The sequence below is a fragment of the Chrysemys picta genome, chromosome 2 (assembly GCF_011386835.1).
Source record: "Chrysemys picta bellii isolate R12L10 chromosome 2, ASM1138683v2, whole genome shotgun sequence".
Taxonomy (NCBI): domain Eukaryota; kingdom Metazoa; phylum Chordata; order Testudines; family Emydidae; genus Chrysemys; species Chrysemys picta.
Window position 1 is genome coordinate 99,997,556 of NC_088792.1, and position 15,789 is coordinate 100,013,344.

The 15,789-nt window shown below is 42.5% G+C and overlaps 1 protein-coding gene across 6 annotated transcripts in view; it reads right to left on the bottom strand.

Annotated features, from left to right (window-relative positions):
• The window catches only part of TPK1 (thiamin pyrophosphokinase 1), a 502,338-nt gene that overhangs the window by 403,235 nt on the left and 83,314 nt on the right, over window positions 1-15,789 (bottom strand). For 4 of the 6 annotated variants that reach the window (XM_065583872.1, XM_065583873.1, XM_065583867.1 and 1 more), the window contains exon 3: window positions 12,097-12,171. The exons of the other annotated variants lie outside the window; for them this stretch is intronic. In XM_065583872.1, the coding sequence (XP_065439944.1) occupies window positions 12,097-12,171 (75 nt within the window). The remainder of the gene's footprint in view (window positions 1-12,096; window positions 12,172-15,789) is intronic. 6 annotated transcript variants of the gene reach the window in all.

Sequence of the window (15,789 nt, forward strand, 5' to 3'; positions counted from 1 at the left end):
CTAGATGTCTTGAGAGGTCCACATCCTTTACACCCAGTAGGCATTTCAGCAGGCGGTTCTCCCAGTCATCACAAACCCAGCTATCTATATTTCTAATAATCAAATCCACCATTACTATTACTTGTCTCTTCCTAATAACTTGGGTTCCCTCCCCAGGAGGGGTATCCTCAGTATGAGAAGATACTATGACATCATCATGGAGGAAGGTCTCAACTATGGGATCGTTTCCCTCTGCTCCAGCTTGATGTTCTCCTTCCCCAAGACTTTCATCCTCCTCAACAGCACAGATGCCGTAAGATGGGGGATGGGACTGCCCTACTCTGTCCCAAAAAATGTCATCTATGTACTACTGTCTTCCTTAACTCCTCCAGTTCAGCCACTCTGGTCTCAAGAGGGCCATGAACTGTTTGCACCAAATGCTCACATATGCCACCTGCCCACAAGGCAGGTAATCATACAAGCTACAGTCAGTGCAATAAACTGGATAGCCCCCAGACTTCTGCCTGCATTATTTTTACTCTTGCTGGGGTTTGTTTATTCTTTGTGTGTGTGTGTGTTTGGTCAGTTTTGAACAGTGTTCAAGAGTACTGTACAATACACAAATACACAACAAATAATTTTAGAGCACTTAAAGTATAGGAGACAGTTACATTAAATCTGTACTGATGACTTGCTTTGTTTTGGTAGGTTTGTCTGATTCTTTGTTCTTTAATTTATCACACAATACTTAGTTTCAAACTCTAGGCAATGTGACAAACCGTTCAGCAAATAATACAACATATCATGGAAAAATAACTGCATGTCTTTCCAAAACTTTAGATGTGCATACTATTTTTAATACTACATATATGTAGCGAGATCACATAATGAAACATCCTATTATAATGCATCTGCACAACCAAGCACTGTTGTAAGAGGTGACAATTTTGACACTGAATTTTCTGACTTCTACGACTTTTCTGACTTCAACCTTAACATTGCATTGCAAATATTTTCCTGAATATATACATTTTACATGAGACTCACTTGCCAGCTTTATTTACAGAGACTGCTTATATGTAGCACAGTTTGCTTAACAGACCTTAACCAAACATGTAAATTGCTCTTAAGAGTTTAAAAAAAACCCCACCAAATTTCATTTAAAATGTAGTTGAAGAGCAAACATTCCTTCAGGCAGTAAAGAATACACATTGTATCAACCAAGTAGCCCAATAAATACCGTGATGGTCCCAACTATTACAGAATAGTTCAACTGTTCAGTGGCTGAGTTCCTCAGTATTAGAATCACGGTCACAAAGCAATCAAAACTCTTAAAAATATAAGGTTGGCAATATAACAAAATCTAAGTAATTTAAAAAGGGGAGATCCACTTTTAAAAAGCAATCAGTGATTGAAATAAAACCACCAGGCTAAGACTAGTGGAGAGGTGTTTGCATCAATACAAGCCTTTTTTTGTTCCATTTGTCTGCCCCAGTGCAGGCCTGGAGTAACAAGAAGAGAGACTAAAAGGTTAGCATCTGATTCAAACCCCAATGAAGTCAGTGAAAAGACTTTCATTGACTTCAGTGGGCTTTGGATCAGGCCCTAGATTAATTACTACTATTATAAGGTCTCATACTTTGGGCCTCTTTGCTAATGTAGTGGATCCATACTAAGATCTGCCTACAGCAGGGGTCGGCAACCTACAGCATGCGTGTCAAAGGTGGCACGCAAGCCAATTTTGCCTGGCACTCAGCTGCCAGCCAGGGTCCCAGCCGCCTGCACCGCTCAGCCCACTGCCAGCTGAGTGAACGGAACCCCAGGGCGGCAGGAGGCTGAGCGGGGCCGGCGGCCGGGACCCCAGACCGGCGGCAGGCATGGCCCCCCGGTTCCCCCCTCACCGCGCTCGGATTCTGCGGCTCCCGGGAGTGTGAGCTGCCACTGCCCCTCCTGGAGCTCCCTCCCTCCCGCTGCCTCGCACTCTGTGGGGGAGGGGCTGTGCACGCGGCAGTCCGGCAGCATGTTTTGCCTACACGTGGAGCCAGCCTCTGACCGGCATGGGCATGGTAAGGGGACTCCTGTGGGGCAGTCAGGGAGCAGGCGGAGGGTTGGATGGGTCAGGAGTTCTGGGGGTCCTGTCAGGGGGTGGGGAGTGGTTGGATGGGGTGTGGGAATCCCAGGGGTCTGTCTGGGGGTGGGGGTGTGGATAGGTAGGGGGTAGGGTCCTATGGGGGCAGTTAGGGTGGGGAGGGTCTCATGAGAAGGCAGTCAGGGGACAAGGAACAGGGAGGCTTAGGTAGGGAGTAGGGTTCTGGGAGGCAGTTAGGGGCAGGGGTTTCAGGAGGGGGCAGTCAGAGGTCAAGGAGCGGAAGGGGCTTGGGGGTTCTGATGGGGACAGTCGGGGTGGGAAGTGGGAGGGAATGGATGGGGGTGGGGCTAGGGCAGAGCTCTCCCCTCTTTTTTGATTATTGAAATATGGTAAACCTAGGCGAGGAGGGAGCCGGGGGGGGGGGGAGGGCGCATGGGGGCTGGCGCCCGTATACATCCACTGCAGCCTGCAGGAGCCCCCGGGGGGGCACTGCGCCACAGCCTGGGCAGGAAGGGCAGGAGGGCGGCTGCTCCCCGCTAGCGGCGCCGCTGCCTTTGCAGGGCTGCTTCCCCCCTGCACTGCGCCGGCTCCTCCATGGCTGGGGCTCGCTGCTGACGCTCTGGCTCTCCGGTGCCTCCGGAAGGCGGCTCCTCCCTGCCGAGCTGCTGCAGCGGCCCAAACCCGGGAAAGCCAGTGAGTGCACTCGGGGTGGGGGCCACCGGGGTGAGGAGGGGAGGGCTCACGCGGGGGGCTGTGCACTCTCCAGGGTAGTTCAGGGGGCACGGAGGGGGGAACCTGGTCTGGGGAGCAGCCCCTGGGCACGGCTGGCCCCTGGGTCTATAAATGCTCATTGGGATTTGAATGAACCAATGTGCAAGGGGGGGGGTGCAAGGTGGAAGTTTTGCCTAGGGAGCAAAATATCCTTGCACCGGCCCTGCCCCAGGGGGTGCGTGCACCCCAGGTTAAGAACCACTGCACTAAACTGATAAGATCTGCATTTTAATTTAATTTTAAATGAAGTTTCTTAAACATTTTAAAAAACTTGTTTACTTTACATACAACAATAGTTTATAGACTTACAGAGAGAGACACCTTCTAAAAACATTAAAGTATTACTGGCACGTGAAACCTTAAATTAGAGTGAATAAATGAAGACTCAGCACACCACTTCTGAAAGGTTGCCAACCTCTGGCCTACAAAAACAATATTCTTAACAGGTATTTACTCCTGAAGAGCAACCCCTCAAACCCTGGACTGTCAAGATGGAGTGAAGTAGCCAGTGGATGCCTAGTAATATCCCAACTATCTGATGCGTCACTAAAATGTGGAAACCTCCTCCAGAACACAGCACAACTTTTTCAATGCACATAAAGTGACCTCTCCTTATGTGAGCACTCATGAACTCCCCAATAAGCTCTTCTCTCTTCTCATCCACTCTCACTCCTGCTTTCTTCCCCAGTCTCCTGATCTTTACTTCTACCATCTCACTTTTCCACTGTATTCTCTCCTCTCCCTCTACCTGCTGACTTCCCCCTATGTAGGATGATCATCTGCATTTCAAAGAAGTAAAGGACAACGGCATGCAAATTGCATGACAAAGCTATTTTTAAAAGGATGGCACTTCACAATGTTTTGTCAATAAAACATTAAAAAGAACATAATAACGGCCATATTGAGTCAGACCAATGGTCCATCTACCCCAGTATCCTGTCTTCTGACAGTGGGCAATGCCAGGTGCTTCAGAGGGAATGAACAGAACAGGGCAATTGTCGAGTGATCCATCCTATGTTGTCCAGTCCCAACCTCTGGCAGTTAGATTAGGGACACCCAGAGCATGGAGTTGTGTCATGATTCATACATGTATCAGTCAAAAATTTAAGATTCACAAGGTCAGCAAAAACTTGACAAAATTTTGAATTTTAGTGAAAAAGTAGCATGCGATGTTTGTAAGTATTTTCACAAATTATGCCTCTCTTTTCAACCAGGTCTAACTCCAGCATCTGATCCTTTGCATCATTATTGCTTGAAATCATAGGTTTTATCTGCTCAATTGTTTCTTTGTTGTTTGTTACTGACCTAATTCATGGACATTAGTCATTGAATGAGGAGCATCCCTTAAAATAGGCAATCCCACTGCCATCAGCTGCATAACTCCCCACACTATCTGTTCTTTAGTCTGGCAGCAGAGTTCTCCTGGCCAGCTAGCCCCTCACCTCACTGGTCCTCTCCCTCCCTTTATTCTGAGGTTGTTTTGCCTTGATGAACATAATTCCCTTCTAGATGGCTATGGTTACAGCAGGCAGGTCAGTTCTAAGTGTAATGCCAGTGAAAATGCAATCGATATTTTAAGTGAAGAACTCTCTCCTTTCTCTCAGCTCATCTGTGCCAATTCTGTATACTTACTCCTGGCCCTTTGCTTCCCATGCCACAGCTCTGCAGCCAAAGCACTTGCAGGTTATATTCTTTTTTTAGCTGCTCATCCCTTCCATCTTTGTACTAGGCGCTCTGAACTTTCCTCTTGGTAATAAGAACAGGAGTACTTGTGGCACCTTAGAGACTAACAAATTTATTAGAGCATAAAATTTGTTAGTCTCTAAGGTGCCACAAGTACTCCTGTTCTTTTTGCGGATACAGACTAACACGGCTGCTACTCTGAAACCTCTTGGTAATAGTTTCTGAAGCTTCATGTTTTAAATATTGTCCGAAAATGTGATGGCAACAGGATGTATAGTAGGATGCTATCAAAGGCTTCCATATAGCAAAACTTTTGACAACAGAAGTTCCCTAATGGGATTTGCATCCCAGCTCAGTAGTAAAAAGCATTGTAATAGCCTCCCTCCACTATTTTTTTTTCCTTCTGCTCTAATCAGCTGTTAGGCTTTTCCTTAGTACTTCAAAGCAATTCTCTATTGTTCTGTTACTCTGAACTAAAGCTCAGCAGGGTTTAGCTTTTCAAAGCACCACAAAGGGAGTTCTTTATTATTCATCATTCTTCCATTAAAAAAAAAACACAACAAATCTGCAATTCTTTAAACAAACAAAATCTCCTCTTAGATCTCAGCATTTCCAGTTGCTGAAATGGTGCAGAACTAAAAACAACACAAAGCTTACAGTCTAATGGCCATCTACCACAGTTACTAGCTAAAGACTTTATTCGATCCTACATATTAAGGGAAACAAGACTGAACGGTGGTTACAGCATGAAACAAAGTCAAGGGACTTGCATTCTGTGCTTAACTTTACCAATGACTTACCAAGTAACCTTGGGCAAACCAAATTAGACCTTCATTTTCAAGTGTCCACTACTTTTGGATAGCTCAGTTTTAGAATGTGCAACCTAAGTCACCTGAGCTATGATTTTCAAAGTGCTGAGTGTCTGCACTTCTGAGCAGGAGGCATTTGCTGTGACTCTAACCTTTGAAGCCTCTCATCTTTATGAAAAGAAATGTAAACCTCTGAGTTCACTACTGGGAACGTGGTAGAGTTAATTTTCTTGATTTGGCCATTTGGGAATGGAAGCTCTTGGGACAGAGCCTCAGCTGATGTAAAATGCTGTATTACCAAGGATCTGACCATTGTTATTGTTTTGTTTTCAAGTTTAATGTGCAGTAATAGCCCATGCTAACCTTGACCACCTTTTCTTACTTATAGTAGTTCATTCTCAAGCCCATACACTCAAGAAAGCTGATAACTCTGCTCAGACTCCTGTAGTTAAAGAAAATTAACTCACTGCATGAAGTCCAACATCAAGCCTTCTATACTTGGAAAATATTAAAGTTTTAAATCTATAGCAAGTGTATAGAATGGTGAACTTAAATTACTAAACATGAAAAAGAAATTATATTCTTGATTTGATTTAAATTTTTCAGAAGGAAAAATATACTCCATTGTTGACTTATCAGGTGCCTAGCATCACCTCAGAAAGGATGAAGAAGTTTTGCTGAGGCCAGCAGTAAGAGTTACTGCTAGTCCGGATGCCTGCATGAAATTGCAATAAAGCACATAAGTCCATGTGACATTCCAATCACCATTTTATGAACATTTTCCTATTTATTAATAGTAGCTGCTCTAAATTCTCTTAAGTTTTATGCCAGCTGCCAATTCTGGGTCTGGTACAAATTTGAAATGTATTAGAAGTATGTTCAGCTGGAAATGATGAAAATAAAAGGTGAGGAGAGAGTACAGCATATGCCAACACAGCAAGTTCATTGCAGACTAGTAACAGAGCAACTGAATATATGTATGTATTTAATAATTTCAAAGGCTTAGGTGAATTGCTCCAACTCTTTTCATCATGATAAATTGAGGCAATGAAGGAAAAGATAGCAGTCACAGGGGAGAATAACCTAGATTTTCAGCCTCAACCTCAGATTTAAAAAAATAAATCGTTGAGTATATTGCAGACAAAAGCATATGGAACATGACATGTAAGATGGTATATGCTATTTGCAGACAACCTGCACTGTGATACTTAATATATGCTTCTAACTTTTTCCTTGCAAGAGTTTTTGTAAGCGGTAAATAACAATGAGTCATCAATAACACAAATTACTCAAAAAAATTAATGGGTCATTAAACAACTTCCAGTGATAACCTACTCCATTCAATAGCTGCCCTATCATAGTTCAATACTGAATAAGACTGACCAGCAGTTGCATTGGCACAATTTTTATAATGGGAGTTGCTGAAAGCCATTGAGCAAAACCGTTAACCCTGTATATCAGGGGTTCTCAAACTGGGGGTCGGGACCCCTCAGGGGGTCACAAGGCTATTACATGGGGGGTCATGAGCTGTCAACCTCCACCCCAAACCCCACTTTGCCTCCAGCATTTATAATGGTGTTAAATATATAAAAAAGTGTTTTGAATTTATAAGGGGGGGTCGCACTCAGAGGCTTCCTATGTGAAAGGGGTCACCAGTAAACAAGTTTGAGAGCCAGTGCTGTATATGATGGAAACCACTTCAAGCCACTGGGTGCTACTGCACCCCATCTGACCAAGATAGATAAGCTGGCCCACATTTAGCTCTAAATCTGATCGTGATTTTGATAGTGGAAAGGCCTTTGTAAGATTTCTCCTGTTTTGGCTGTAGAGCAGAGTCTAGTTTCTAACCCCCCTCATCTTCTCCTCAAGCTGTTCATCTCTTTTTCTTGCTTTTACTTCTTATCCGTGATCAGAACTCTCATAATATACCTGTGGATCGTTTTGGGAGGTAAGAAGGAAATTGCTGGCAGGAAGCATAACAAAACCCAGCTAGATCTCAAATTCCTACAGAGGGAGGAGTCCCACATGGAAGACAGGAGGAAGAGGGAACCTTCCTCCTGCTATCCATACCTACGGAGTGCTCCCAGAAGGCAAGGAATTCTGCTGGCCAGTTTTAGGAGGAAGTTGAGATTAGCCTCACCCCCACACTCATAGATTCTAAACCAGAAGGAACCATTATGGTCATCTAGTCTAAACTCCTCCATAACACAGACTACAGAATTACACTCCACAATTCCCCACTCAGGAAGTCCTGATCCATTCAGCTGCTTACTCAGCATGTGCCCAGTACCAGTAGTGCCTAATCACCACTGAATATGCAGCTCACAGTCAAGGTTTGGCCAGCCCCAGGGCTCGGAGAGTGTGCTGGTAATATATTTCAATACAGGGGCTGAAGGATATTTTGTAGCAAGAGTGCCTAATATTTAGAAGAAAATAAGAACTTGAGCTGTTCTGCCTGATTTATAACTTTCTGTGACAGCCTTTATTTTCTGATGAAGTCAAAACCTGCTTCAGGAATGGACAGCAGCTAATGCTATGGAGTATCAACGGATCAGCAAGATAACCACAACCATGCCTTTCTTATACAAGGCACAGACATAACATCTGTCAACAGCATAGAAACAGGACTCAATTAACCAACGTTCAAACCTGCAACCAGATTTTACTAATAAAATACAAGCCCACCCAATTTGGAGCAGGAGAGAATCTCAGGAAGAACACTTCTGTAATACATCTTTCCCCATTCACAAACTTAAAGAGACTATTTAACAGCACAGCCTAACATTTCTAGAAATACAATACTGTATGAGAATTTTATCAAATCCCTGTAGAATGCTAACATATTCTAACTCTTTAAGTAATAACCCTATTTTTTCAGTGCATAACTGCTGCTCTTTATAGTTTTCATCATTAATCTTTCAGCCATGGAGAGGATTCTGAATGCACAATTATTTAGCATTCTGCCACCAAGTGAGGGCACACGGACAATGCCAGAGCATTAGGATCCGAGAGATTATAAGGGCAACATTTTCAAAAGTGAGAAGCAACTCCTGGTGCCTCAAATTCAGGTGCCCAACTTGAGATACTTTTCAGAAGGCAGATGTTCAGCACTTTCTGAAAAATCAGATCCCTTTCAAGTTGTCTCAGAAGTTGGGCATGCAAAAATTAAGGCATTCAAAATTGCTAATCACTTTTGGAAAAATCTGGCATAAGTGACCTACATTAACGAGAAAAATTGGTCTTTTAGAAACTTATTGTACCTTCCAGATGGCCTTTGTGGTTTTGATGTCCAAAGTTTGGTGTCCTTGGGTTCTGAATTAACGTGGAGACTGCTTCAGTCTTTAAATCCAGAATCCATCCTTTTGTAGACATATTATATTTCAAGTGTTACCATTTTTTCACACCATTTGTAGACCAGCAGTAGTAAAGTACAGACTGATATGGTATTTTAAGTGAGAAGCAATATTGATACTGGAAGCTGCAGAGGTTGGTGAAGTTTCTTATGAAGGCAAAGATCCATGTACAGCATGACTGAAGAACTATTAACAGAAGGAAGTGGTACTGATCTCTGGTCCACAGTATCCTACTACCAGAAATTGGAAGACCTCATGTGGGTAGAGTGGTGAATGTTGCTATATTTATTCCAAAAAAAGGGCTAATTAAGCGCAGAAATCACATTATAGTGGCCTTCACAAAGCAGAGACTGGAAATAACTTTATTCAAGCCTATGCAATTTGAAGTAGTTCTTTGCAAATTATGTCAGTAAAAATATCTGCCAAGAAAGTCACAAATAAAACAGAGGCTAATTAGCTGTAACAACTGATTCTTGAGGTCAAGCGAAGTTACACCAGGGATGGATTTAGCCCAGAACGTCCAAATTTATCCACGTGACTCGATAAACTCGGGACAGAGCAAAATGTGTAGATCACCTCACACCTTTGTTCTCACCTATTGCTGAGATGATAGGACTAATGAAACAAGTTATCTTGTTAAAGGGACACCATCCACTTGAAAATAACATTTCTGTCTGAACACTTTGTACCTGCTGCAACACCAAAGACTGCTGTAACTGAAAGAAGTTAGTCAAAAAAATATTTTTCTCCATTTTTCTCCAGGATCTCTCCTTTATTTTTCACTTTGTGGATTTGACAGCGCGTTGTGTACAGTCGGTTCTGTTTCTCCTGTAGTCACAGAGTGGTATTTTGAATAGATTCTAAGTGACTTATGAGAACAAGTCCTATTGGCTATCTAATGGGAATTGTGTTCCTAATTCACTTAGACACTTTTGAAAATTTCATCCTTCCTAGTAGGAGTAATTGTTATTTTCATTGCAGTAGCCCTAAGAGGACTGGGTCACATTGTGCTACGCTCAGTCCCTCATTGTATTAAACTGTATTCAAGTTGTTATTTCACTCCCATCATTGTAATGTAGCAAAGGAAGTATTTCTTCACACAATGCACAGTCAACCTGTGGAACTCTTTGCCAGAGGATGTTGTGAAGGCCCAGACTATAACAGGGTTCAGAAAAGAACTAGATAAATTCATGGAGTATAGGCCCATCACTGGCTATTAGCCAGGATGGGCAGCGATGGTGTCCCTCGCCTCTGTTTGCCAGAAGCTGGGAATGGGCAACAGGGGATGGATCACTTGATGATTACCTGTTCTGTTCATTCCCACTGATACACTTGGTATTGACCACTGTTGGAAGATAGGATACTGGGCTAGATGGACCTTTGGTCTGACCCAGTATGGCCGTTCTTACAGTAAAAAGTGTCCCTGTCCCTAGAGCTTACAGTCTAATGCTCCCATCCTGCAGTGGCCCTATGCAGGTCTAAGAGTCACCACACAGAGATCTGATTGCAGGAGCAGGACTTAAATATCAAAGAACAGACCAAAGGAAAGGTATAGCAGAATACAGCATACAAGCAATAGGGTCAGGGTATTGCAATATCATCAGAAGGCGATTGTTGGCATGTCTGGTATATAGTTTATGGGAGAAAGAGACAATTGCATGGTCAAAAGCAACACAAGAAGACATAGAAGTAGATAAGAAAGGAGCAGCCCAGCTGGTAAAGGACTTTAGGATACCAACAAAGAAGCTTGTGCTTTGTTGTGAAAAAGGGGGAGCAACTGCAAGGATGAAGAAAAGTGATGCGGTGAGTAGAAAAGATGATCTAAGCAGTGGCATTCTGACTAGACTGAAATGGGACAATGCAGGCTACAGGAAGCAAAGAGGAAAAAGATGCAGTAATTAGGACAGCAAGTGACCTGGGCCCCGACAAGAGCTTTAGCTCCTGAGATGATCAGTTATTCTTATTCATTTTTAAATTATGGTAGAGCCCAGAGGACCCGATTATGATAAAGGCCCCATTGTCCTTGGTGCTATATAACTACAAAGTCAGAAATATTCCATGCCCTGGAAATTTTATAACCAAAGTTTCTTCCCAGACTGTATCATTATCCTTTCCACAGAGCACCACCCTCCCTCAGGACACCTGTACATTGTAGCCATCCTGCCAAGGAGGTGAGGAACTGCTTGGGGCCAAAACTGGTGCAGGGGTACAAGGCCTCTGCAGAGATAGCCATGGCCTTCTGTGAAACCTCTGGGAGCCATCACTTTTGGAGACAGATCCCATCGAGGTTCAGTGAGGGAATTTCTGCAAGGGGATATTTCCACCTAAAAAGCCCCACAGGTTTCAGTTCAAAATTAATCCACTTCCTGGGGTTTGGCTTTAACAGTAACTCAAATAATAGCAACACATAAACCTCTCCCTCAGCATGGCTATTCCTCTGAAGAGACTTCTCTGTCTCATACCTTAGTTTCCTACAACCATGGAGCCTCTCTCACCCTTCCTCATGTCCAAGGTAGAATTAACAATTCGCACCAGCCACAATAAGTCAGCAGGACTCTTTCTGCAGGATTCCAAACTTGTTAACAGGTTACACACTGCCCCAGTGCTTTATCAGAAGCTAGATTCTTTTTTTAAATTGGTCAATTAAAAATATTCAAACTGACAGCATCTCTTTAAGTCAAGCTCCGTTCGTAGCAAGTAAGAGTAACTCCATGAATGAATATTGGAAATTAGGTTTCTGTCTCTGTGCTGCAGCATTTTAAGAATATTTTAGGCAAGAATTCCTAGCAACCTTCTGAAAGATTGAGCTTCTCCACTGAAAAAATGAACAGCTTAAAGCATGTAAAAATTTCTAAAAAAAATCCCTACAAAATATTAGTAGCGTTACAGCAATCATGCCAGAGATGATTAGCTCTACATTTACTAAACAAAGCAAACATGCCCAACGTGCACATTTCCAACAGAAAAAAATCCTCATACTTTTATAAATCTTTGTACATGGTTCATTTGATTTTGATTAAAACTAACACATTTTGCGGACGACCTATCAGGAACGTTCACTTCCTAAGTTATCAATGCAGCATTGATCTACTGCACTCTCTCAGTAAAATCATCATCATTCCTGAGGATGCCTCTGAAAAGCTGCCGTCTTATTTTACATAAGTGAACATACATGCACCCCTTCCCAGTCCATGAAGTTCCCACTGAAATGCATAAGAGATGCAGAATTTGACTAATCCGCTCATTTGCTGCACTCAACAACAAGAAATGTATTCTGCTGATTCACATTCCCACCCGGTGGTTGCTCTAGTTAGTGGAAATTGCCACATTGAGAGTCAATGGACATAGGGTAGATTAGCTGGGCAGCAGCTAAGTAAATAAGCAAATGAAGATATATGTAAGTTATTATTACCTTTGCTCCACAGAGGATGAAAGTAACCTTTGTCCAAAGGCTGATTAAGAATCAAAAGGCAAAACGTCAGGTTTCCTATAAAAAAAAAAAAAGAGATGATAGTGCTCATTAACAAGTAAATTGACTTCTCCCCTAATTTTCTTTGCTTTGTTTGCACCCAACATCCCTTCCTATTTAACGTTAGGCTAGAAACTTTGGAGCACACGTCACTAATTGCCCTTCTTCTTAGGTTGCATCATTTCAGATATATAGAGGCAGCCAGAGATTCATTAGAAACATTTTACTTGGTAGTTATTTTAGCAAGTCCTTTTCATTTATAACTGTTGTTCTCTGCTAATGGGCCCCCTGAATAGGACCCCATGTCTGTGCAGCTCTCTTGTTCAAACCTCTGTCTTGCTGTTGCCGTCTGTGCATGACATTTAATGTTATTAGCATTTTGGGGAGTGCATGTGTTCTATTAACAACAGAAGCTGTTGCTATCTCAAGGTAAAGTTCTCCTCTCAGATCTACTCAGAAGATCTAGGCTCTGATTGTATCAGATTGTATACTGCTCTCCTTTCAGGTGCAGTATTCCTGTTGACATCAACAGCATCTGCACCTGTGTGGAGAGTGGATAACGGCAGTCAAGATTTGCTGTGCAGAGCTGGAAGAACTTTGCCTTTAAACTGTTTGTTGACACACTTAGGGAGCACTGTGAAAAAAGTTATACAAGCCAAGAGTTCTGAGAGAGAGAAAAGACTGCAGCTACATTATTCAGCATTACTGTTAATTATTTTTTAGCATTACAGGCATGGATCAGGGCCCCACTGTGCTAGACACTGCACAAACTCAGAACAAAGGGATGTTCCCTGCCTCAAAGAGCGTACAATCGAAGAAAACAACACAGGGAACATACTTGACAAGATATAATTATTTTACCAAAACATATTCTTTTTAGCATATGTCTGTTATCATGTGTACTTGTGGCACCTTAGAGACTAACAAATTTATTAGAGCATCAGCTTTCGTGGGCTACTGCCCACTTCTTCGGATGCATATAGAGTGGAACATATATTGAGGAGATATATATACACACATACAGAGAGCATGAACAGGTGGAGTTGTCTTACCAACTCTGAGAGGCCAATTAAGTAAGAGAAAAAAATTTTTTGAAGTGATAATCAAGCTAGCCCAGTACAGACAGTTTGATAAGTGTGAGAATACTTACAAGGGGAGATAGATTCAATGTTTGCAAAAAAGTCTCTAAGGTGCCACAAGTACTCCTGTTCTTTTTGCGGATACAGACTAACACGGCTGCTACTCTGAAATCTGTTATCATGGTGATTCCACCGCCTAAATCTCACTCCTGGAAACAGACTATCACCAACACGCAGCCCTGCAAGTCTGCAACTAACCAGTCTGCATTTCCACAGCCTGAAGTGGCTTGTAAGCCCCACCGTCCTTAGACTTTGTCCAACACAAGCGACAAAAATGAACACACAAAATGCAAAAGTTTTAAAATAAATGGATACTTGCTATTCCAGACTGTGACTCCAGGGAGCAAACGTAACCCCCATGCCTTTTTAGGGTTGAATATGCTGGGAATAGCATTTATTTCGTTTCCTAATTACCTGGAGCTTGATTTCCTTAAGCTATCAAGTTAATGAAGTCTATTTGATCATGTGAAGCCAATGTAATTGCAAGGAGAAATGATCTATCCCTAGAAGGTCTTCCGTGCCTCTGAGCACATTTAGTAGAGCAGAAGAAAGAGTCGTGCGGAAGTACGAGGAAACATAAAGGTGAAGAAAATTTCTGCAATGTGCATGAAAATCTTGGCAAAACAAGAAGGAGTTGCATAAGTTGAGCCACAAATGAATGTGCATGACAGGTAGCAACCTGCAATCTACTAAAAACTACATCAGTCTTATTGTTGGGCATATCAGACCATGAATGTACAAACACAAAACTTTTCACATGAGTATCATTATATGCTGTGATGGGGCATTGGAATGATATGCTGGAAGAATCACATGCTCACCTCCAATGGGGAAGCCATTATTGAGATAAGCGCACTATAGCTCTGCTATAAATGAGAAGCTGTAGCCTGGCTCCTGCTTGACTCAATGAAGAAGACGATCAGAAGAGAGGTCAGCAAAGCATAAGATTCAATACTCACTTATCTTTTATTGCAAACATCTGAACTGGGGGGTCGTAGGCTTGTACTTACTTACATATACCATGGGTGTCATTACAGTCTTGGCTTTTACCTCATCACAGTACTTTCTGATGGGTGGTGTTATGCAGAACCTAAACTGCTGAGCGTGATGAGGACTGCTCCCCATTTCAGCACTTTGTTGACGTTGCTCTACTCTTCTGCCCATTCCCTCTACAATCTGCAGTAGGGTAGAAGCTAACACCAAATATATATGGTCAGAGAAGAGTTGAGGAGACCACAATAAATAAATGAGAGGTGGGTGTGGAACTCTCTTCCATCCTGAGTTTGAACGTGTTTTTACCTTGTACTTGAACTGACAGAGACAAATAGGAACAATACAGCCGGGAACGGCGAACCGCAGCCACGGGGAGCTGCGGAGGGCCGTGACTGCGGATGGTCAACGTCAACAAAATGTCTTGCGGCCCGCAATCAGATTACTCTGATGGACCACCTGCGGCCCAAGGGCCGCAGGTAGCCCACTACTGCTTCAAACCACAGCAAGTGAAAAATGACTAAAGTTTAGTCAAACACCAAAGCAAGCACAAACATCAACACTGCTCATTGTACTGATATACAACTAACCGAAAAGGGCCAGATCCTCAGCAGGCATAAATTGATAGTGAAGTGTAAACTGGAGCTACAACAATTTACACTCACTGAGAATCTTGACTAAAAATGGCTATTAATAAAATGGAGATTTCTGATAAATGTGAAGACCGGAGAGAAACTTCAGCTAGTACAATCTACAGCAGCCCTCTTGCTAATCAAGAAAGATTGTTAAGAGTAAACTACAGCATTGCTCCATGCGCTCTACTGGCGTCTCATTTGAAAAAAATCCACTTCCAGGTCTCCATCTTTAAAATCTCTTAAGTTAAGAAGAATCTATCTCATGGCTGTCTGTCCATCCATTACTCAAGAAGGCAATTAGTACGAGCTGAAGGTTAACCAAACTGGGCTGTGCTGGACTAACAGGGGAAGAAAATCCCATAGTCAAGGGTCCAGCAGGGAAAATAACTTGCCGGCAATCCCTTGATATGGAGATCTCCCCTGAGAGGACACGTATTGACCTCAATTGCTGCTGAGGTGCACAGTGAGAGAGTTGGTCCATCACGTAGCTTCTTACAGTTTTAGTGCAATTCTGTCTTTTATTATGTACTTTTCTTGTGGACTTTATTATTGCAGACTGTACAAATCAAGCCATCTGTAGCGTGAGGAGTAAAAAAATAAATACTTGCATACAACATAAAGCTTAAAATGTAAGTTGCTCAGTTTATTTTGCTCCTTATGGCATACACAAAAAAGAAAAGGACCAAAAGGACAATGCCAGTCCCTTCATAATCTCAGGAAACTGATTCAGTGGGATTTCACACTTGATTCCTAATTTTGGTTTTGCCTTCTGATTTTTAAAAAACCTCCATCTATTTAACCAACTACATGTTTGTTTGTTAATTTCCAATCATATCCAAGTTCTCCTATTTGCTGCTTATAGATCCTTACCC